At 41.4% G+C, this 23,155-nt stretch overlaps 1 protein-coding gene across 5 annotated transcripts in view; it reads left to right on the top strand.

Annotated features, from left to right (window-relative positions):
• RNF152 (ring finger protein 152) overlaps window positions 1–22,616 on the top strand; it is a 36,764-nt gene extending 14,148 nt beyond the window's left edge. For all 5 annotated transcript variants that reach the window (XM_026701068.2, XM_087930761.1, XM_087930762.1 and 2 more), the window contains one exon: window positions 21,059–22,616. In XM_026701068.2, coding sequence (XP_026556853.1) covers window positions 21,232–21,843 — 612 coding nt within the window. In that variant the 5' untranslated portion in view covers window positions 21,059–21,231 and the 3' untranslated portion in view covers window positions 21,844–22,616. The remainder of the gene's footprint in view (window positions 1–21,058) is intronic.
• The last annotated feature ends 539 nt before the right edge of the window (window positions 22,617–23,155 follow it).

Genomic DNA, 23,155 nt, shown 5'->3' with positions numbered 1-23,155 from the left:
ACAGAATTTAGGATTCCACAGAATTCTGTTTAAAAAGCTTGTGTCTATGCATTATGCAAAATGTAAAATAGATAAGGATTGTGGCCTAGAAATAAGTGTAAGAGCTCTAGTTATAAATTTTGCAGTCATCTAATCTTGGATAGTATGTTCCAAGTCAAATAACTTGACATGTACATTTCAAATCCATATGGTTAATATATCGTCAAGATAACAATGTATAATCCAGGCAAGGCTGTAAAAGCATAAAACTATAAAGTATTTTAAGGACTCCTTAGAGTCTGCACATCACCTTTTTGCAAAGTAATTAAAATGTGAAATTACCGCAAATCCTTTTTTTAAATTATGCATGCATCACTTCTTGTTGATAAAGAAATTTGAAATGCATCATAACATGATTATGTTTTCTTCAGTTGACTAATACAATGTTAATTGAGTACAAATTAGAACATATCTTGCTATATGTGCTGTTTCATAGGACAGAGACCATCAGTGAAAGATACAGATACCTGCCCTTTTGTTTTTTGATGACAGGAACATTTTGTGTTCTGCAGTTTTCTGAACAAAACTGTAGCATAAAATCATTGCTATGTTGCAGTGATGGCAAAGTGAAAGTGTGAGCGCGCATGCCAGCACCCACAATGCAGTGCACCCGCCCCCTGCGCATGTGGCGCAACACCCCCACTCCGCCCCTTTACCCGCACTGCACATGCGTGCGTCTACCAGCTGAGTTTTGGCCTGTTTGAGGTTATTTTCACCCTCCCGAGGCTGCAGAGGCTTTCCTCGAGCCTCCGGGAGGGCGAAAATGGCCTCCCCAAAGCTCCAGAGGCCCTTTGGAGGCTGAAAGCGGGCGCTTCCAGTATTTCCGGAAGTCTCATTTTTTGGCCTCCCGAGGCTGGCGAGGTTTCCCTTGAGCCTCAGGAGAGCGAAAATGGCCTCAAACAGGCCAAAAAAACAGCTGGGAGGCGCGTGCCTGCACAATGCAGGTAAGGGGGCAGGGGTGTTGCATGCACATGCACGGGGGGGCGAGGTGCATAGCATTGTGGATGCAGGCATGCACGCATGTGCTTTTGGCACACCACAACAAAATGGTTCGCCATCACTGATATATAATATTCCTCCCTCCCTCCTCCTCCTATGTAAATTCTCCAACTACCAACTTGACATTCAAAATCTGCAGATTAATGATGGCAGCTTCTGATAAATTTGCAAATGCTGCATACACCATGGAAATGCAGGCATGCCCTTTGATGTCTCTCTGTTTTCTATCTCTTCTTTCCATGTATACATGCGTATATCATAAATATATCATAAAAATAATCTTTCTAATCGCTCCTGGCATTTTGCTTTCCTTTGCATTTGCCTGGTCCATCATTTCATTAGTTCAACAATCATTCTCAAATATGGTCAGTCCTTATTTAAGCAACTATCATTTCGTGACTGTTCACAGTTATGACAGTGATGAAAAAATAACTCTGCGACCAGTCCTCACATTTACAACCTTCACAAGTCTATAAAGCAAAAAACAAAACAAAACAACAACAAAGTAAGTTCGCACAGTCATGCTTTCACTTAGCAACTGCTTTGCTTGTTGACTGAGTTGTTGGTCCCAGTTGTGCTTACTAAACAAGAACTACTTGCACCTTTTCTCTCAGAGATTTTGTTGTTTTCTAATGAAAAATTAAACCTGAAATTAAATCTGAATGCATGCAGCTAATGGGCAGATTTCATATTTAAAATAATCACCTTAAAAATGGTTAAGATCCAAAATTCCATGTAACTTCTCTTGAATTAACGTTCCCCTGTGTATAATAACACAAAGAGAATGAAACTGAAAAAGAAATATAACAAAAAGGAGAGGAAATGTTCCATAAATTCAAAATGAAGGAGAAATGTTTAGCCATAATACATAACATAAGAGATAATGTTGATTGTGAAAAAGAAGATGACCATTCCTCAGACTGTTCCAATTCAAATGAGGCAGATAGAATTGGAGATTTTTTAAAAGCATTGCCTGGATTTGTATTACTTTTCACAGTACCAGTAACCTCTGCAAGTTTAAAACTATTGGTTTATACTGCCTCTATCCAAATAATCAAAATTAGCCACTGTTTTGGACTGTTGGATTTGTTGGTGTTCATCTCTGGAGATGGAAACTTAGGTTTGCTGTTTGCATGTAGTAGCAGATTAAGAGAACAAACACATTACAGCATATAAATACTTCTTTGTTTGGTTGATTGGAAACAGGTTTTCTTGATAACCCAATTTGTATTAGTTTACATATCTGATTTATAGCAACTATTGCAGGTTAGTAAGATGACATTCTGTCGCTGAAAAATTCAAACTCAATGGCATATTGAGAATAAGAAATGGATTGCGGTTTCCTGAACTTTGTTACTTTTCAAATGATTATTATTGCTGAATGACCATAATTGCTGAAACTATATCATTAAATGATTTGATTCTGTGTCAGAAAAAGTAAACTGTCCTAATTGTTCTCAGATTTAGCACCTTCCAGCTTTAAGATTAAACTCTAAAATTTCAAGTTAAGTGTCGCAACGTATTTGTTGGTTAGCAGCAAGGGGAAGGCTAATTTAAAATCTATCCTGCTTTAACATGGTTGAAGAGGACCTTAACAAATAAATCTAATACCGCTGTCACATTTATGAGTCACTAAATCACATTTTAAAAGATTCTGGGTTTTTTTTACCCCTCTTCTCTGAGAATGTCTCAATTTGCCATGATATTCACAAGAAGCTACGGTAGTGTAGTTCTACTCAAAGGCAATGGAGTTGGGAAAAAAATTACTTATTCAGTGCAGTCAAAAGACGTTTCTATCTCTAAAGTTAGAAGAAAGGATATTAGGCTATTATCAGTCGGTGCCAAAAAGTTCAGTGTGTTTAATATTTTTAAAAATGCTGTGTGGTACTTGATTAATTCTTTCCATTTTTAATAATAGAGTTGATGGTATGTTTTTATTAAGGGATTGCTTCTTTAAAAAAATTTTTTTTTTTTTTAGAGAAGAGCGAAGATGGCACACCGCTTTAATGGTTTATCAGGAATAGGCTATCTAGTGCTCATTCTGATTTGTGTAAAAGAGACTGTGCCACTCAAGCATTGAATTGCGTTGATGCTAATGCAAACAGAATTGTAGATTGATTGATTTTTGTTTTCAGTCCATTGGCATTGTTAGATTTGCGCAGGCTGCCTCCTAGTAGAGATCTGATGCCCAGATAGGGTACTAAAGAGACTTGGCACCACATTGCAATGTATTGGTACTGCATGCTCTCTGAAGTGTCTGGGAACCTTAAAGACTTCAAGGTCACGGCTATTCTCTAAAAAGGGAATAAACTTACCTCTTGAGAGATAAGGCAGACTGAAATGAGTTAAGGAGACAGACAATTTCAACTGAAATATAGAATTGCGTGAGCTGCAATTTGAAGCACGAATTAACTTCTGAAAATTGGTAATCAAGGACAATTCCACTTATATCCTGCTGCAGAGGTCAAATACATTTAGGGATCTGCATCTGTAATGAACAGTTATGCAGGTAGTCCTTAACTTATGACCACAATGGAGCCCCAAATTTCTGTTGCCAAGTGAGATGTTTGTTGAGTGATTTTTGCCCCATTTTACGACCTTTCTTTTTAAGTGAATCACTGTAGTTATTAAGTTAGTAACAAGGTTGTTAAGTGAATCTGGCTTCCCCATTGATTTTACTGGTCAGAAAAAATCACAGAAGGCAATCACGTGACCTTGGGAAACTGTAACTGTCATAAATATGAGACAAATGCCAAGCGTCAGAATTTTGATCATGTGACAGTGGGGATGCTGCAACGGTCGTAAGTATGAAAAAGGGTCATAAGTTACTTTTATTTTCAACGGTCACTAAATGAGCTGTTGTAAGTTAAGGACTACCTGTATTGTTCCCTTTCCAATAGTTAGTTAAATGGCATGCAGGGATATAGACAGTTCAAAGAAGAGCTTTATTCTAATCTAATTTTACTACTCTAAAAGTACAATTTTATGAGAAACAGTGGAAAATATTTTTATGCGGTTTAGTTTTAAAGACTATGTAATTCTGCAAATACTCTACACAGCACTGCTGTCATTGATTAGTGTGAACGTTCTGTTTTGCAATCCTGTGTATTTCACAGCACCCTGCACAATATGGATTGGTTTATGTAGAATTTTTGTCCAGTACAAATAGTTGAGCATTTCATTTTTGTTGCTAGCACAAAGGTGTCTTTTTGATGCATGTGTTCCACGCACGCTACACATACCAAGATTTTGCTTTCGTTGCTTTTTTCTGCTGCCATCGCTTTTAGTTTTGGCTAGGGTTTGTCCATTTAAAAATAAGAATGAAAAATGCATTGACACTGATGCTTAACACAGCACTATTGATTTATTAACAGTGGTGTTTTTTTATTATTATTTTTTATTTTGGCACAGTGCTTGCTGGTTGAAATTTTTCCTTACCGTAGATTGGTTCAAAAGGAAAAACCTGTTTGAAGCTTTCTTTTACAGTTGGTTAAAGTTGACCTGTTTTGCGTTGTAAAGATTTCTTTTTTTCACCAGGTACCACACACTTGATTGGAATTTGATCTTTCACAAAAACGTGTCTTAGCACAAGACTAAATCTGTCCATATTTATTTATTTTCAGTGCAGCCACAATTGCACACCTGGAGCTATTTGGTGTAAGAGAAAAGGAATTGAAAATATACGGTGCACAGCAAATATAGGAAATACGGCTAGCCCTTGACGTATGACCACAAATTGAACCTCAAATGTTTGTTGTTAAGTGAGATATTTGTGAAGTGAGTTTTGCCCCATTTTACGACCTTTCTTGCCACAGTTGTCAAATGAATCTCTGCAACAAGTTAGTAATCTTGTTGTTAAGTGAATCTGGCTTCCCCATTGACTTTGCTTTGAGAAGGTAGCAAAAGTTGATCACATGACCTTGGGATACTGCAACGGTCATAAATAGGAACCAATTGCCAAGCATCTGAATTTTGATCACATAAATCCTGGGGAAGCTACAAAGGCTGTAATTGTGAAAAACGGTCATGAGTCACTTTTTCAGTGCCGTTGTAACTGTGAACAGTCACTAAATGAATTGTAAGTCAAGGACTACCTGTAAACTTTAAAGTGAATTATGGAACCAGGTTGGGCAACAAATAAGCCAGGATGTAGTGTTAGGCCCCAAGTTTTCAGGTTTGATTCTATGAATTTTCCAGATTTCCAAATTTCACAGTTGTTTAATAATAACCACGATTCACCTCTCATTATACTGGTAAAAGGAAGGAAATCTGAACTATGCAGCAATAGAATTCTGTGTAAGGTCTGTGTGAGCTGGGTTCTTGAAACATTATTGTGTGTTCAGAATGATTCTGGCTGATGGAATTTGGAATCCTAGTAAATCACAACAGCAATACCATTTAGACTTCTATACTGGCCCATAGTGCTTTACCACGCTCTCTGGGAAGTTTACAATATAGAAGCCTTATTTGCATATTGCCCCCAACAATCCTGGCTCTTATTTTACCAATCTCAAAAGAATGAAAGGCTTAGATAACCATGAGTCCCATCAGGCTCGAACTCCAGACTTTTGGGCAGAGTTTGCCTGCAATATTGCACTTTAACCACTGTGTCAAACCCACTGTAAAGTAAATCTAACAATAGAGATGTTTGAATTGTCCTTACATGGAGAATATTTGAGGGGCGGGGTTTGGTTTGCCATTAGAAAGACTTCTTGACACACATTTCAGTTTATATTGCCTCTGTAATATATTTCTTTGGGTGGTTGACTGGGTGGGTTTTAATAATAGATTTGTCTGGAAAGCATGCAGTAAATGGGCGTTGGTAGAAGTTACTGTGAACGCCCTTTCTATCTATGCTGCAAGAGAGCCCAGGATGGGTTGACTCCTTCCTATGATGTCATAGTTGAGTCTGTACTAAAATATAAAAGTCAGCCCCCGGGAGAGACCCCAGCTTTGGCAAAGATACTTAACAGACTGAAAGGTGTCTCTGAAAGCCCAAAATAAATACAGAAATATGTCTTAACCTCTCCGGATGAATCAAAGGAGGGGCTGGGCTCTCTCGCAGCATAGATAGAAAGGGTGTTCACGGTAACTTCTACCAACGCCCATTCTCCATGCTACATCGAGACCCCAGGATGGGACATACCAAAGCTTGCATGTCCACGGGCGGGTCCTCATCTGGCTCATCACACCGACTGTGGAACCACTCGTTGAAGCACCTGTCTGCCGAAGGCTGCAGTCGCCGAGGCAAAAGCATCCAGACAGTAGTGTCTGATGAAAGGAGATGGGGATGTCCACGTGGCCGCATGACAAATCTCCTCCAAGGATGCTTGGATCGCCCAGGCAGCAGAAGTGGCTGCGCTTCTGGTAGAATGCGCCATCAGACGTCGGGGAACCGGAAGAGCCGCAGCTTTGCAGGCCTGCTCCATGCAAGACCTGACCCATCTGCTAATAGTAGGAGAAGAGGCCTTGTGCCCCAAGTGAGAAGGGAAAAAGGAAACAAACATGGCTTCTGACTTCCTGAAGGAGGAAGTCCGCTTAATGTATATTCTAAGAGCCCTTCTTATGTCTAGCATGTGCCACTGCCGCTCTAAGTCATGGTGCGGGAGAGGACAGAAAACCAAATGTCCTGGGACCTGTGAAACCAGGTGTTAACCTTCGGAATAAATGAGGGGTCCAGACGAAGAACAACCCTATCATCGTGAAAGGAACAAAGGTCCTGTCTGATGGAAAGAGCAGCAAGCTCGGAAACTCTCCTGGCAGAAGTGATGGCAACAAGGAACACTACCTTCAGAGTCAGGAAAAGGAGTGACACTGTTCTAAGCGGTTCAAAGGGGGGCTTTGTAAGGGCATTAAGGACCAAATGAAGGTCTCTGGAAGGATACCTGTGAACCACTGGAGGGTGCAGGTTGGAAGCCCCTTTCAAAAACCTCCTGACTGAAGTGTGATGGGATAAAGAAGGAAGCGAACCCCATGAAAGGACTGAGGAGAGGGCTGCAACCTGCCTGCGTAAGGTGTTGGGGAACAAATCTTTCTTCAGCCCACACTGAAGGAAGCTAAGAACTTCGGCCAACTGGGCTGAAGCAGGAGAAAGACCCTCCCTGAGGAACCATCGGGAAAAAGCCTTCATAGATGCGCCTTGTAGAAGGTTTGCGAGAAGCCAGGATAGTGATGATGACCCTTTCTGGAAGATCAGCCTCCTCTAGCCGCTGCTGCTCAAGTGCCACACAGTCAGCTTGAACCACTGGGGCTCTGGATGGAGCAGGGCCCCCTGGTGAAGGGAGATTAGATGGGCAGGGATTGTCCAAGGAGAAGCCACCAATAGGTTGACCAGGTCTGCAAACCAGAGCCTCCTTGGCCAATAGGATGCCAGGAGGAGCTCTGCACGTTCCTCCAACCTCTTCTGAATTACTGCCGGAATGATGGGAAGCGGGGGAAAGGTGTAGAGGAAACCCTTGGGCCATCTGCACCGAAGAGCATTGGTTCCCTCTGCTCCCTGGCAAGGAAACCTGGTGAAGAATCTGGTGACTTGGGCATTTTGGGGAGTGGAGAAGGATCCACCTCCGATGTTCTGAATCTGAGGGAAAGATCCCTGAATAGAGACGGAGGAATGGACCATTCTATCTGGTCGACTAGGCTTCTGCTGAGCTAGTCAGCCTGAGAGTTGCCGACCCTGGAGATGTGGTCCGCCAAGATCAATAACAGGTGTTTCTCTGCCCATAACCCCAACCATAGAACCTCTCTCATGAGGGCTTTGGACTTCGTCCCCCCTTGCCGGTTGACATGAGCCTTGGAGGCCATGTTGTCCATAAGGACTAGAACATGAGAGCCGGTCACTGATTGCCTGAAATGCTTGAAAGCCAGAAAAATGGCTCTGAGCTCTAGCCAATTTATGGGAAGGATCTGTTTGGATCTGGACCAAACGCCCTGAGCTATCTGGCCCTGCATATGGGAACCCCAACCCAGGAGGCTGGCATCGGTGGTTATCACTAGCCTGTCTGGATCCCTGAACAGGAGTCCCCTCCAGATAGATGGGGAATGCCACCAGTTGAGAGATCTCCAGATTTGTGGCGGGAGTGAAACCTTGATGGATGAGTGGCTGATTCCTGCTTGTTGGTAGGGAAGCAGGAACCATTGGAGGGCTCGGGAGTGGAGCCGAGCCCGCGGGACGATGCCAATACAGGAAACCATCTCCCTCAGAAGTTTGGACAGCAGCGACAGGGGAACAATTTGATGTTGCTGGATCTGGCTGATGATCTCTGCAAGGCTCTTTTCCATGAGCTGGGGACAGGAAAACCGGCACGACATGGTATCGATGACTGCTCCCAAGTGTTGCAGTTTGGTTGTAGGAGAGAGCTGGCTCTTTTTGGTGCTGATGGAAAATCCGTGGCTCTGGAGACATGACAGGGTAATTTGCAGATCCCGATGGGTTGCAAGGATGGAAGAGGAAAGAATCAAAATGTCATCCAAGTAGCATTGGATCCTCACTGGAATAGAACGCAGAGATGCCACCAACACTGCCAGAACCTTTGTGAAGACCCTTGGAGCTGATGAGAGGCCGAAGGGAAGTGCTCGATACTGGTAATGGGAATTCTGATAACAGAAACAGAGAAATTGGCGATGATGAAGCCAAATTGGGATGTGGAGGTAAGCCTCAGTGAGATCAATGGAAGAGAGGAGGTCGCCCTCCTGAACGCTCTCTAAAATAGAATGCAGAGTCTGCATTTTAAATTGCCTGTATTTTTACAAATTGGTTGAGAAATTTTAGATCAAGTATGGCTCGCCACACCCCCTGGGGCTTTGGGAACGATTAAAAGGCGAGAGTAAAGTCCACGTCCCTGTTGAGATGGGGGAACAGGTTGAATAGCCCTGATTTCAAGAAGGTGCTGAATGGCCTGATTCATGAGGGCTTGCCTGGAAATGTCCCGAGACACAGGACAGATCAAAATTTTTTGGGGGTGGGGTGGGGTTAGGAAGTCCAATTGTAACCCTGACCTAATAGTGCTGAGCACCCAGGCATCCGTTGTTGATTCCTCCCATTTGGAGGCAAAGAAGGCTAGGCAACCTCCGATGGGTGGGGAGAATGAGGGATAACTTAGAGCGAGGGAAGGAACGATGCCCTTCCCTCCGAAACAGCCATTTACCAGTAGAAGGTTATTGCCTGCCAGATGTTTCTGCCCGTTGGTCTTGGCGTTGGGAGTATGGCCTGTGAGAGCGGGGGAAGCGAGATGAGGTCTCCGCTCAGAAGGCAGGAGGGCGATAAGAAGCAGGGTGATAGTTGGCTTTCTTCCCAGAGGAAGAGAGAATTTTACGTTTATCTCTGGTTTCGATGAGATAAGGTTCCAGAGCATTGCCAAAAAGCTTATCGCCTGCGAATGGAACTGAAGCCAGCTACCATTTTCAGTGTGACTCCGCCTGCCAATTTCGGAGCCATAAAAGTCTTCTTGCTGCTACAGAAGATGCCATGGCCTTGGGTGCAAATTTGGCGGAATTGAGAGTGGCATCCTCAACGAATTCCGCCTCTGCAATAATCTTATTAAGGTCTTGGTGAGACCGAAGGTCAGAAGCAGGCAATCTATTCTGGAGTTGGTGCAGCCACCGTATGGATGCCCTGGTGAAGAAGGATGCTCCTGTTGAAGCCCAAACAGCCCAAGCAGCAGCCTGGTGATTGCGCTTGAGGGTCTGTTCGGAACGTTTATCATCCGGTTTCAGGATATCTTCTGGCTCCGTGGGAGTGCCAGAAGATGAGAACGAAGCCAGAACCGAAATGTCAACAGAAGGCACTGCCAGGGCATTGTCCAGAGCTGCGCTGACATTATAGAAACGCTTATCTAGAGAAGATGGGCGAGGACCTGCCGAAGGAGAAGCGCACTGTTCCTTGACCATGTCTAGGAACAAAATGGGAGAAGGCAAAACCTCTGCATGCACTACAGGCTTGGAGAAGAGTGAATCCCCTTGGCTAGAGGGATTTCCTTGTGGCTCAGGAGCCACTTCCTCTGTCGACAGCTTGGCAGTGACCAAGGCCTTGCTGAGTAATGGTCTGAAGAGAGTAGGTTTGAAGACCAATGCAGAGGATGTCTGCTCTGGGTGAGAATCCTCTTCCTCTGAAAGATTTTGGTCAAAAATCTCACCCTCTTCACACTCTGAATGAGAAGAGTAACTGTGTTCAGAAGGAAGGCCTTCCTTCCTCATCAACCTCCTCCTATTCTGGTAGAGAAGAATGGACCCTGAGGTCCCGAGGCCTGTGTAAATCAGGATGATGAGGCAAGGAACTTATAGATTGAGAAGGGCCTGAACCCTCTCCAGAGGCTTGCTTGAATTCCCTTTCCAAGAATTTGCTTGAAGCTTTCAGCCAATCCCTGCCTAATGGCTGATGAGACCACATCTTGGATATCCCTTGGTCTGTGCTCAAAGGTAGAGGCAGAAGGCCGAAGGCCCACTGCTATGGGAGTGAAGGTGGCTTCAGGCCTAGATTGAGGAGAGGTTTGAGACCTGGAGGGAGGGGGAGGAGCATAGGGCACAGAAGCCTGTTGGAAATAAGTCCCAGATCTGCTTAAATGCTGAGGATCTGACTGTACATCAAGAGCCTCAGGAGACCAGGATGGAGGATGGAAAGGCTCATAGATAATTTCTCCTCCCCTGGGAGGGCTTGGAAAGAAGCTGTTTAGAAATTTTTTTATTAAGCCCTTTAGGGCATAAATGGCCCCCGGGCTTACAAAATGGCCGCTCACCTCGTGGTGGAAGGCTTGAATCCAAGATGGCCACCGACTACAGGAAAACAGGCTCCAAGATTGAAGAATCACTCCTTAGGCTATACAGAGCCCCGAGTGAAGTCAGCAAGGGAAAAACACAGCAACCAGCTGCACGATCAGCTGGCTTGAGCTCTTATTAGTTTGCCGATCATGTTTACGATTGTTCCAAACTGCAGGTGTGGGGGAGGTCTGCAGACGCTGCCCAGCTTGCCTGCACAGAGCTCTGTGACGCTGCTCCCAACGTTGCAGGGCTCTCCTGAAAGAGCAGCTGCCCAGATCCCTGGGAGCTGCTTGAAGAGAAGAAAAAAGTACTGAAGATCGCTGGTGATTGCTATCTAACAGAACGCTTTCAGAGACACAGCTACTGACTGAAAGGAGCTGAGTCAAAAGCTGGGGTCTCTCCCGGGGGCTGGCTTTTATATCTTAGTACAGACTCAGCTATGAAGTCATAGGAAGGAGTCAACCCATCCTGAGCTCTCGATGCAGCATGGAGGAGAATGTAAGTTTCAAGTCCCATTTGTTTTTCTACATGTGAAAGCAGTTCAAAGCAGAGAGCTTGGGGATTTTTTGATTTGTCTCCAGTCAAGACCAATTGACTTCATGAACTGAGCCTCACTCAATTATGCCTCTCCCAATTTGGACTGGCAGCTTTTCCAGTTCTCAGAGGACAAGCTCTTGGGATTTGAGTTGCAAATGCCAGAAGTGTTTTATACCATTGGTCTTTACAGAGAACTTGAGCAGACAAGGCCATGTTCAAGTAGCACTAGTTTATTGAAAGCAGATTGTTGCTCTTTCGCACTGCAGTCTGTGATTGCTGTACAATATGAAGATATGGGCAGAAGGCTTTCTTCAGTTAATGGAAGCACGAATGACAGTTTTGTGAAGAAATCAGAAGTCAGTGAAGAATCTTTTCTATCATTTTTCCATTTCCACAGCACTGTCGGCAACTCTATGCTGCTCCTTTGCTTACTCTGTTATACTTCACATCTTTGGGTTTTACTCTTGCCTCATTGGTCTTTTTACTCATCTTTACCAAACTCTTGCAAGGATGAAAAATTTGATTCCATGGAATAATGAAACCTGGTATTATGATACAACTGCAATTGAACAGAGATTCTTTATTGGGTTTTTTTGGTTTTGCTGGTTTCAGTTTTTGCCTTTTGAGACATAGGAGATAAATTTGGATTACTGCAATGTGCCCTATGTGGGGCTGCCCTTGAAGAGCATTCAGAAGCTTCAACTGGTACAGAACACAGCTGAACAACCAATAAATGGTGCTGGTTATTTGGCACATTTAACATCATGATTCCATGAACTACAGTACATTAGTTGCCAGCATGCTTCTAAGATGGGATTTAAGGTGCTGGTTGCCACCTTTAAAGCTCTTCATGTTTTGTGACCCTGTTATCCAAGAGATTACCTTTTCCCAGTTGTTTCTACTTTTCCAATCACATCTGGCAGGCACGTTCTATGTTCCATTGGCCATGGAGTGACAGTGGGGCGCAGGAGTCTTGCCTTTTCTGCCATTGCCCTATGGATCATCCCCCTCCAGACAATAGGGTGGCTTGAAGCCTGCTGGCCTTTCATAGGGCCCTTAAAGGTCTGGATATGTACTTGTGGCTCCAAGTGTGTGAAGAGTCCCATTTTCTGATGGGTTGACAACCAAGGATTGTCACATCCTCCTTGACCACTGTTGCATTTTAATTCTTGTATAGTGATTATTATGATGGAACTCTGTTTTAATTTATCTTAAGATTGTTCGTTGCCCAGAGTCATTTGCTGAAATGAACAGACATATGTATTGATTGAATGAATGAATGAATAAATGCATTTGAACCTGGAAGGGGCCAACTCCTTCTCCCATTGCAAATAGAACTAAAAAATATGGTACTCTATTCTCCTTCATATCAATTTTTAAACCAAAGTTTTAGTATGTTTTAAGGCATGTTATCTTAGCCTTCCCTAATGTGTCATTCTGCTAGCTAAATGGGACCATAAATTCTATACTGCAAAAATCTGGGACACCATTAGATGACAGCAAAAAGATATAGACATCTACTTAAAAAATTCTATCTAATGACCACTTGGATTTTTATAGCTCAGATCTGCCAGCCTAAATAGGGAGTTATCAGAAGACTCTCGGCAAATAAAAAGTTAGTTGCAGGAATGTGCTAAAACAAACATTTTACGTACACAAAAGCTAGGAGCCTTATTTCAGAGATCTGTTTAATGTATGGTAAGAGCGGTAATAGTAGTGGTGGTGCTACTACTACTAGTAATAGTAATGATAATAGAAAGTGTCTGGCTCATTAATCACAGTTCTTCAGACACTCACATTTGGCGTAACCTGAAATTGAATAGTTTCAGACATGGCTTAGAATAACAGGGTTGGAAGGGACCTTGAAGGTCATCTAGTCCAACCTCCTGCTCGAGCAGGAGAGTCTATTCCAACTATTAGCCTCTACCTAGGATTGAACTCACAGCCTCCTGATTGTGAAGCAAGAGCTCCACCTCTAGGCCACCGGCGATGGTCCTGGAAGGGGCCTTGATGCTCTCTGAGCTTGGTTGTTTTCTTGCAGACATTTCATTACTCTACTTTGTCTATTGAAATCTCTTTCGAGACATGACTTGGCTAGACTGAAGTCCTTATTGCAGGCAAGAGTGACTCAACATTTGACAGTGGTACAAAGAAGACAGAACTTTTCTAGCTGCCTCTGATGCAGAATGTAAGCACTAGACATTTTCTTTCCTTCCTTTTGAGTTAACAAAAACCTGGCTGGTCCCTTGACAGCCTTATGAGGCATCTGAGATTGTTTACATAATAGTTCTCTCTAATTTGGGAATCACTGGTTCCACTGTGCTGGTCTCAACCCTAACTATAATATCAAATCGTTTCCTTAACAAATCATGATAGAGTCATTTTAGCTACTGTGCTCATGGAAAAATTAATGGAATAGCAGACAAGTAAAGGACATTATTTGGACATTTCTATACATGAAGTTTGTCCTACCACCTCACAGTTTCTGCAGTGATATGAACATCTCCAGATGTCCACCATCAACATGATAACACATCTTCCATCTTCAACCTTCAATTCACTCATCTGCTTTTTGAGGGAAAGGCATAATGTCTCCTCAAAGTAGCCAGGAACTACTGGGAGAAGCACCATGAAGTTGTGGCATTTTGGTTTCTGGGACAGGAGAAGGCTAGATGAGACAGTGCCTCCAACTCCTGCCTCCAACTCCATATTGCAAAATTATCAATGCAATTTTTTTCTGGGGCAACAGCAACTTGCAAAATTACTTGGTTCAACTTTATAAGACTTGGAAAGCCCCATGTAGGAGCTTTTCCTTAGATGAACAGGAAAATTTGCTTTTCTAATATGTAATAACATTGTATGTTTATATGTCTTTGCATTTTATAATAGTGTATGTCTTGCCATTGCATGGAACAGCTGTAATTAATTTCTGTAATAAGTTGGCCAGCTTAATATATACTGATTTTATATGATTTCAGCTTGGTTATCTGGCAATCTCTGTGAAATGGTATGTGAGAATGACTTTGGGCGATCTGTGTGTTTGTGTTTGGGTGTATGTGAAGAGTTGCTGCCTAGAGAAAGATCAGATAAGAGAGGGCATAGCCTGCAGCTGCCTAATGGGCAGAGAACGAAACTTGAAAAGGATCCTCCCTAAATTCCCAGACAGTATAAGAGATGGCAGGAGATTTGTACTGTCAGATTTGCAAGACTCTATTAAAGAAGCCTTACAATAAAGTAGAATTAGCTCATCTGGTTCTGTTTCTTGCCTGGTCTACTTGGGAAGACTGATGCTAGATTGGTAAGAAGAGTTTTTTTGTAAAGTAATCTATTTTAACTGAAATTGCTTCATGGGGCAGAGTGTCTGTGAAGAGAATACTAAAATTGGAATGTTGACTGAGAAAGGCAAGGAGGATACTAGGAAACTTTTCCCTTTTGCCCATAAAATATTTTAAAGGTAAAGATCCCTGTCCAGACAGGTCTTAGTCCAGGGGATGGTGCTCATCATTGTTTCTTAGCTGAGTGAGCCAGCGTTGTCTGCAGACATTTCCATGATCATGTGGTCAGCATGACTATACATCAAGGTGCACAGAATGGTGGTACCTCTTCATCTTTTTGCATTCAGCAATAACAATAGCACTTAGACTTATACAGCGCTTTATAGTACTTGCAGCATTCTCTCAGCCAGGGGTGTCAAACTCAAAAGTCGTCACGGTGGCATCACATGATGTAACGAGATTTCCTCCCTTCGCTAAACCGGGCGAGGGTGTGGCCAGCATGTGCTACGAGTTTGACAGCCCTGCTCTAAGCAGTTTATAAAGTCAGCATATTATCCCCCAACAATCTGGGTGCTCATTTTACTGAACTCGGAGATGAAAGGCGGAGTCAACATTGAGCCGGTTAGGATTGAACCTCCATGCTTTCAAACTGCTAAGTGGGCCAGAGCTGGGGCAGGTAACGAGAGCTCACCCCATCATGTGGTGCTTGGGTCTTGAATCCTGGCTGTCAGCTTTCCGTCTGACAAGCTCACTCATATTTATTATGGGTGCTGAACCATCGCAACCATAAAAATAACTACTGAATGAAGGGTAGAATTATACAGGGAATCGAAAATGTCTTGCTTTCTTAAAAAAAATGTTTTCAAAATATATTAAGAAATGTTTAGCCCTCCCCCCCTCAAATGACTGTGGCACACTTTAATACGAATGATAAAGCATAAGTAAATAATAATAAAAGGAGAGTGATATGGTTTAAAAAATGCCACTTTAGCAAAGCAAATGAAAAACCTGGTAACCACCTGTTGAAAACCAAAAATTTTTTTGGCTGCTTGTTGGAAGAACAGAAAAGCTGATGCCAGACCAGTTTTCTCCCCCCTCTCTCTCATAGCATTTGCAGTTATCCCATCAGATTTCTTTTCCACAAGATTTAAATGAAAAGTGGAAGTAGAGCTTAATACAGTCCATGGGACAAACATTTAGAACTTCACGTAGGGATAAAACAATTGAAGTATTGTATCTACAATTTCCAAGCCAGAGTGTCATCATGACAGGAATACCACGCTGGTGATATTCTTGTTCTTCACTACAGCTGAGTAGAATTTGATTAAAAAAATAATACCAGTCCCTAATGTTCTGTTGACACCTGTGCCTTGCCATCTAATCATAAACTATTATAAGTTGTTTTACAGTAGAGCAACACATTCATTTTGTTCCTCCTTAAATGGCTGGTGAGCCTTCTATAAAATCCAAGTGGCTGTTTAATTTACACACTATCTAAAAGACAGATGTCTTCCGAGCAGTGAGAAAACAAAGGGATATTAATAACACCAAGTAAAAAAGTGATAGCAATTTCATTCTTGTGCCTTTTATACAGTGTGTTAGGTGCAGAATGGTGTGGAGGTTGTATAATCAGGAATTCTAAATTGGCCTATCTCTTTACTTTTTAGACAAATGTCTTAAGATGCTCCAAAAGTTGAAATCTCATCCCTATCTCTCTGTCCTTATGCATTTGTTTGAAAAGTTCTCACAAACCTGCGTAAGTTATTTGAGTTGTTAAAGAGAAGCAAACAGTGCATGAGACACACTTGTTTGGTAATTTTCCACAGATTAGTATCCAACCACAGATTTACGGACCTTGTGAAAGTCTTGAAGATACTTTTATAGCAGAAGGGTGGGAATTGTAAAATAATTTGTGAAGACTCAAACATACGCATCCTATTATATTTTAATGCATTTCATTCCGGCAGTACATTTCTTGTGTGCAACCCTGAACCTTTCCTGTTTTCTGCCCTCACACCCTCTCCCCCGACTCCATGGCCTTAGGGCAGCAAACATTGCCATATTTATATCATGCATCGTGTGTAATGGTTTCTAAGGAAGCTTTTAATGTATTTGGGGAGTTTGCATTCTGAAACGTCCTTGGTAAAGGCAATGTGCTGCCTAGTTACAAGCTTGATCTTAACCCTGCTGAATAGCAGTGTGTTTATAAATGCATACCCTTGTCCAGAGTTTGCAACTTCAGGAGTCATAGGGGACTTTGCTAGCAATCTCTTTCACAAGACCAGCAGGCATACTGTGAAGAACTGCATTTACACTTCAGGAACAATGTCACTTTCAATAATCTTTTTTTTTCCTTAAATAAAATTAGCTTAAACTAATTTGTGATCCTCCCCCTCCCCTTTACTCCTTTATGCTGTTAATGCACCTCTTTCTCTTCCTTGGAGACTTTTGCCTGTGGTTTTTTCATACACCATTAGTTTTTATTAACATTAGTAGATATAGCTCAGCCTGCAGAGCTTTCAGCTGCTATGAAATCTGCACTAACCAAGGATATTAATCATGATTCTGATTGTCTCTGTCTTTTGGTCTCACTTGAGTGTCACTGCCTTCCAGCCCTTCTCTCTCCCTACTCTTCGTCCTTTAAGAGTTCTAAAGATATCCCTGACTGTCTTTCTCAGTTGTCTCAGTCAGCAATATTTTCTTGGCTGTCATCAGATAGTCCAAAGTACTAATGACAAAACGGTGTTTTTGACTACTGCTGAAGTCAGCTATACCCTCATATAACATCTGAGCAAATTTGTGCATAACATCTTTGCAAGCACAGACCACAATTGTGGTAGGCTCTATTGATGGGACGAATATGCTGGATTTTTCCTAGCATTGGGTTGTGCGGGAATGTGGCTTACGCGAGTTTCCCTGAAATGGGTACCTCTAGGTGTTTTCAGACTTCTGATGTGATAAGTCTTCTGGAAGTTGCCATGCCAACACATCTGGGAGTGCTAGATTTGGGGAAACTAGACCAAGTTGTAGTCTCACTGCATATACATTTAAGATGCAGTTGGATGTAAGTTCAAATCCATTTAAACCCTTGTACAGCAGTTATTTCTCAGTTTAAACTAACCAGAAGAGTATGCATTTGTGTGTGTGTGTGTGTGTGTGTGTGTATTCTCAGTCTGAGGAGGGTTCAGATAAAAAGTACTATCTGTACTTTAATTCAGCCTTTATATCATCAAAGCTCATTTGGTTCTCCACCTGGTTCCCACAGTACACAACTTGACTAGCACTGAAAATGTTACCTAGTTTGCAAGAAATGTCTGCAAGAAAACAAACCAAGGTCAGAGAGCACCAAGGACCCCACAACTGGCTATATTTCTGAATCCATCCTGCAAATTCCGAAGACATGCAGAATCTCGCCTCTTACTGCACTTTTCTCTGAAGAAAAACTGCTTTATCTAAAAGAAAAGCTTCAAAAGGCACCAAAACAATATTAAAGGTTGAATTTAATATCACTTTAAATCTGTGATTCCCAAAGTATGTGCTGGGGGATACCGCAGGGTGATGCAGCAAACTGACACTGATGTTATAGTGAATTTTACATTTTACCTCATGTGAACTACTAGCTTTAGGTAGTACATAGTTTTGGCCTAGGGGGTGAAAAAAATTCCTGAGACATTCAGGGCACCATGAATCAAGACATTATGAAAACTTCTGCTATATGTGTTTTATTGAAATTATGTATGAAATTATGTTTGAGTAATTTCAATCCATTTTAAAGTATCTCTAAATTAAGGTATTCGATAGTATTTTGTAGTACTATATGTGTGTGCATACATACAAAATGTGCATACTCTCATAAACATATACATACACCAGAGATAATCTACATATGTATTTACTTTTGCTACCTTGGACTTATATCTATATACTGCTTCAAACTAAGGGTAGCAAGCTGGGCTACATAGGCATTGAAATTGTGATGAATTTAGATTTGCCATGCCTTATGGCCACTGGACCATGAAAGGTCCTACCAGGGATTTGATAGTTTTTATTTATCTTTATTCTAAGATTCTTGAATTGTTTTACATCTCTCAGGGTATTGTCTTGGCAGAACCATTCAAAGACAAACAAAATTAAAATAGTATTAAAATAGCCTATTAAAAGGAGACACTAAAAGAGGTGTTATACAGAAATATATAACAGATAAATGAATGGTGGATAGCTACTTTTTTTTGCAAGAGTCCATTTGGTAAACTTCTCTAGTATCAAAATCCAAATTAGAATCTTTTGACCTAGTATACTACAAGCTGTTTTAGGAGGAAGATGCTATTCTCCTGGGTTTCTTCCACTCTTGTAGCCTGAAATCCATTCTATTGGCTTACTATGCTACCTGTTTAGATATAACCTGTAAGATATAACCTTTGTAAGTTTTTTTATACATCATTTCTTTCCCAAGGTTGTCTATGTACACATAGACACCCCCACACTCACACCATATTTACCGAAAGAACTGGAATCACCTTGGTGTTAACTTAATAGTAGTTATCTCAGCTTCTTCCTGTCTTGGTGTTGTGTTTTACTCTAGATCTTTTGTAGTGGACTGATCAAAACAATCTAAATATTTCTTCAGCAATGCAAACATAAAAAATACTGTATCAAAGGTTAATCCCTCCTGCTTTCACAGTGACTATCCAGAAGTTTATGTTATTATATTATAGAATATTACCAAAGTAGTAACATCACAGGGCAATCCAGCAATCCAATTTCCTTAAGAATTGTTGTCTTAAATATCTCAGAGTTATTTCCAAAAAGTTAGTTACTTTATTCTTCAGTAGCTGCCTTTGAAAAACTAATTTTCTTATGTAAATGTGCATGTCCATCTGTTTGCCATGTAACTCTTGCAGATTAATACAGGATTAGAATTTCAGAAATATGACATAATTCATACAAATGTATTGTACATTTTTACATTACATTACAACCCTAACCCTCTCTCAACTGCATCATGTAGATTTTAATAGAAACAGGGAAAGAATACAAGGCTTAGCAAGAATTGTAGTAATCAGAGAGTAGTTTGGGATAGATGTTAGCATCCCTCAAATCCTGATCATATCACCATAGCAACAAGACAAAAAACAGATCCACTGTATAACTCACAACAAGTGTTTGACCCTCAATAATTTTTATGTAAACCTCCTAGAGTCTGTTCAGTAGTAAAATGGGCAGTGTATAACTTCAGTTAACAAAAATAAATAATCTGGATCAGGTCCATACTGGCCATGAACTCCTGCACTGCTTCATTCTTCACAGCCAAAAAATGAGGTTGAAATCTCCCACTATTATAAAGCTGGAAAACTCTACCAACAATCTCTGCATAGAGTTGAGCTGCTTGGACTTGTGGTACAGTTCAGACAAAAAGCTTGTGATATTCTGGAAAAGTTGCCTGTTGGGTCTACTACTATTACATAACTACTTCCCATATTGCTATCAACAGTTGGGGGTTCCCCATTTGACTTGTATGGTGCACAAGTTATGCTCATTTCCCAAACATCAAAAAGAGAAGTTATATAGAATTCGCACAGCTGTGATGCTCTTTCTATTTGATTATTATCTAGAGAGAAAAGAATGCAATGATCAGAAAGAAAGGAAAACATTGTAAAACTGGTGCTGTCCAGAGTATAATTTTGTTAAAGTCCTCCTTTAGAAGATAACATGACTAGCTCCATGCCATTATTAAAATGAGAGAACTGCCGGTTTCACTGCTCAAGGATTGCTTTTGCAAATATAGATGTTGCATAAATCAATATGTTGCTGTATTTATTAAACATACAAGCTCTTCTTGCGTATGTTTTGGTGCCTCATCCAAACACAAGCAGTACCTAGCTAAACCAGTTGGGACACATTTCCCAGAATATCTAGTAAGCAAAGCCATGCCAAAGAATGAGATTGAAGAAGTCTGTTCTAGTCCATTTCAGTGAGGTCTTACACTATACCTAAGGTGTACAACGTATATGGGGATTTCCTTTAAAATGCAACAGAAGATCATACAATGCATATATGAGAATGGCATGTGATAACTTGCAACATAATGATTGACAAGTTCTTTAAATGTTTCTTCCTCTACTTGCCTTGTATTGTTCGGCCCTTTGTTTGTTAACAAATTATGAAGGTTTTTCCTAAAGCTCATAATAATTAATCACTCTTCTCCCTTTTTCCTGCAAGCAGATAGTGTTTTTGTTACTGGCTGAATAAACATGGAGATTCAGGCGCTAGCTTGAAAGGTTTTCTTTAAAGGTCTTTATTTGGCTGCAGCCTGCATTTTTTTTTAATGATTGCTGTTGTTGTGACAATGCTTAGGGGAATCTCAAGTTGAGAAGCCCTTTCTGTTCCTCTGCATTCATAAATCTCTTCCTCCCTCTGGTATTTTAATAAATCTTTATTTATTTTTCCCCCCTCAGATGCTGATGGACCTCCAGTTAGATGTTTCCTTCTAGACTTCATACTGTCATTTGTTTGGTAGCAGAATACAAAGTAGTCATCGTGGGCGGACAAGGAAAGCTCTGGGCACCGGGTTTTGGACTGGACTGCCAAGTCAGCGTGATCTCTTTTGCTTTTCAATAGTTGGGCAACCATGGAGACTCTGTCCCAGGACATTCTGCTGGAGTGTCAGATTTGTTTCAATTACTACAGCCCACGGAGGAGACCCAAGTTACTGGACTGTAAGCATACTTGTTGTTCCGTTTGCCTTCAGCAGATGAGGACCAGCCAGAAGGACCTGAGGTGTCCATGGTGCCGAGGTGTCACTAAACTCCCACCTGGGTTCTCTGTCTCCCAGTTGCCAGATGATCCGGAGGTCGTTGCCGTGATTGCAATACCCCACACTTCAGAGCACACTCCAGTCTTCATCAAACTTCCCAGCAATGGGTGTTACATGTTGCCCTTGCCCATCTCCAAAGAGAGGTCTCTATTGCCTGGAGACATTGGCTGTCGTCTCTTGCCAAGCAGCCAACAGAAGTCTCTCACTGTGGTCACGATCCCAGCCGAGCAACAACCACTGCAGGCTGGGGTGCCGCAGGTTACAGGAGATGAGGAGCAAGACCAGAGGGGCATTGTGAAGAGCTCCACCTGGTCAGGGGTTTGCACTGTCATCCTGGTGGCCTGTGTCCTAGTTTTTCTTCTTGGTATTGTCCTCCACAACATGTCATGCATCTCCAAACGTTTCACTGTGATCTCCTGCGGCTGAAAGGAGGCTGCAGCAAGCTCCTCTCGTGAGCTAGATTTAGGGGTTTGGGAGGGTGGTATTGATGGTGACGGGAGGCCAGGGGGTGAAATGCTGTCACATGGACAGAATCATTGATGCCATGGAAGCTGATTGACAGTCCAGAGTCTGCTGTAAAAAGTAGGACAGCAAGACCCGTTGATAGAGTGTGAGGCATATCCGGTGCTTCTCTGCTGGTGACGATTTCAAAGAAGACTGCATGCATACTCACTTAGCAAATGATCTGTAATCTATAATGATTTCATCATGTTATGAGATTAAAGATGTCTATTTAGCTGGTTCTACTGTACAGGTCATGATCTCTCTCCCTTTCTTTCTCTCTGTCTCTTCAGAGTAGTTGATTTACAAATGAAAATGCTGTATGTTCAAGTAGAATTAAACATTGGAATGAAGACCGTCAATCTACCCAGTGTTCTCCAGACATAGCAAAAATGTAGTTCTCTTTATTTTCCAATAGCCACAGGGAAAATTATGAAATGTAATCATTTAGGCCATGAGGACTTTTTTTTGTATCTTTCAAATTGCACATTCATGAAAGTGGTTTTCAAAATTTGTCCCACAGGTATCGAAAGGGAACATTTTTTTAAAGTATTGAAAATCTTCTAGATGTAATATATGTGTATGTTTATGCTCATTCTATTTTCTTCTGTAGTTTAAATGATTTTGTTTGTTTGTTTTTTAAAAAAATTGAAATGAGACCATAAGCATAAAAGCAATAAAGGAAGCTAGGAAGGAAATCTAGATGTCTGGCCAAAGTGATTGTCTCTTGTGTTCTTCTGTCAAACACCACTTGAATATGTAAGTTCTCATGGTACTTCACATGCATACTGTATACTGGTCATATGATTCAGAAATAGCAGAGGTCATGTTATCCGAGAGAGAATACGTTTACCGAAATGGCAGAATCAATGGTTTTTATTAAAATTTCTTATCCTCCAGAATGCAAGTTGAAGTTCAAAGGAGACATAACGTAATAGCTATGTTTGTAGATGCTTATTTATTATTGCAGCTGTGAGATATTGGTGGGCATCATGACTGTGATGCAAAATAGATAAACCTATATTGTGCTGTCCCCTGTAATGAAAGGCTTTTCCAGTGTGAAAATGTTGCCATAATAAAAATAGATAAGAGGGCAAAATAAGGGCATAGTAGTCAAATGATAATTCAACTGAAGTTAAAACCATGTAGGCCAAGCTCCTTCCTTATTTAAATGTTCATATTGACGAGTATTACAGGATGAATTGTCTTCTACGGATATTGAACAACTTTGTCCATA

This window comes from Pseudonaja textilis, chromosome 3, assembly GCF_049901715.1.
Source record: "Pseudonaja textilis isolate UNSWEBS1 chromosome 3, rPseTex1.2, whole genome shotgun sequence".
NCBI lineage: Eukaryota > Metazoa > Chordata > Lepidosauria > Squamata > Elapidae > Pseudonaja > Pseudonaja textilis.
Note: the sequence above shows the minus strand (reverse complement) of the source record. Positions and strands in the feature narration are given on the sequence as shown.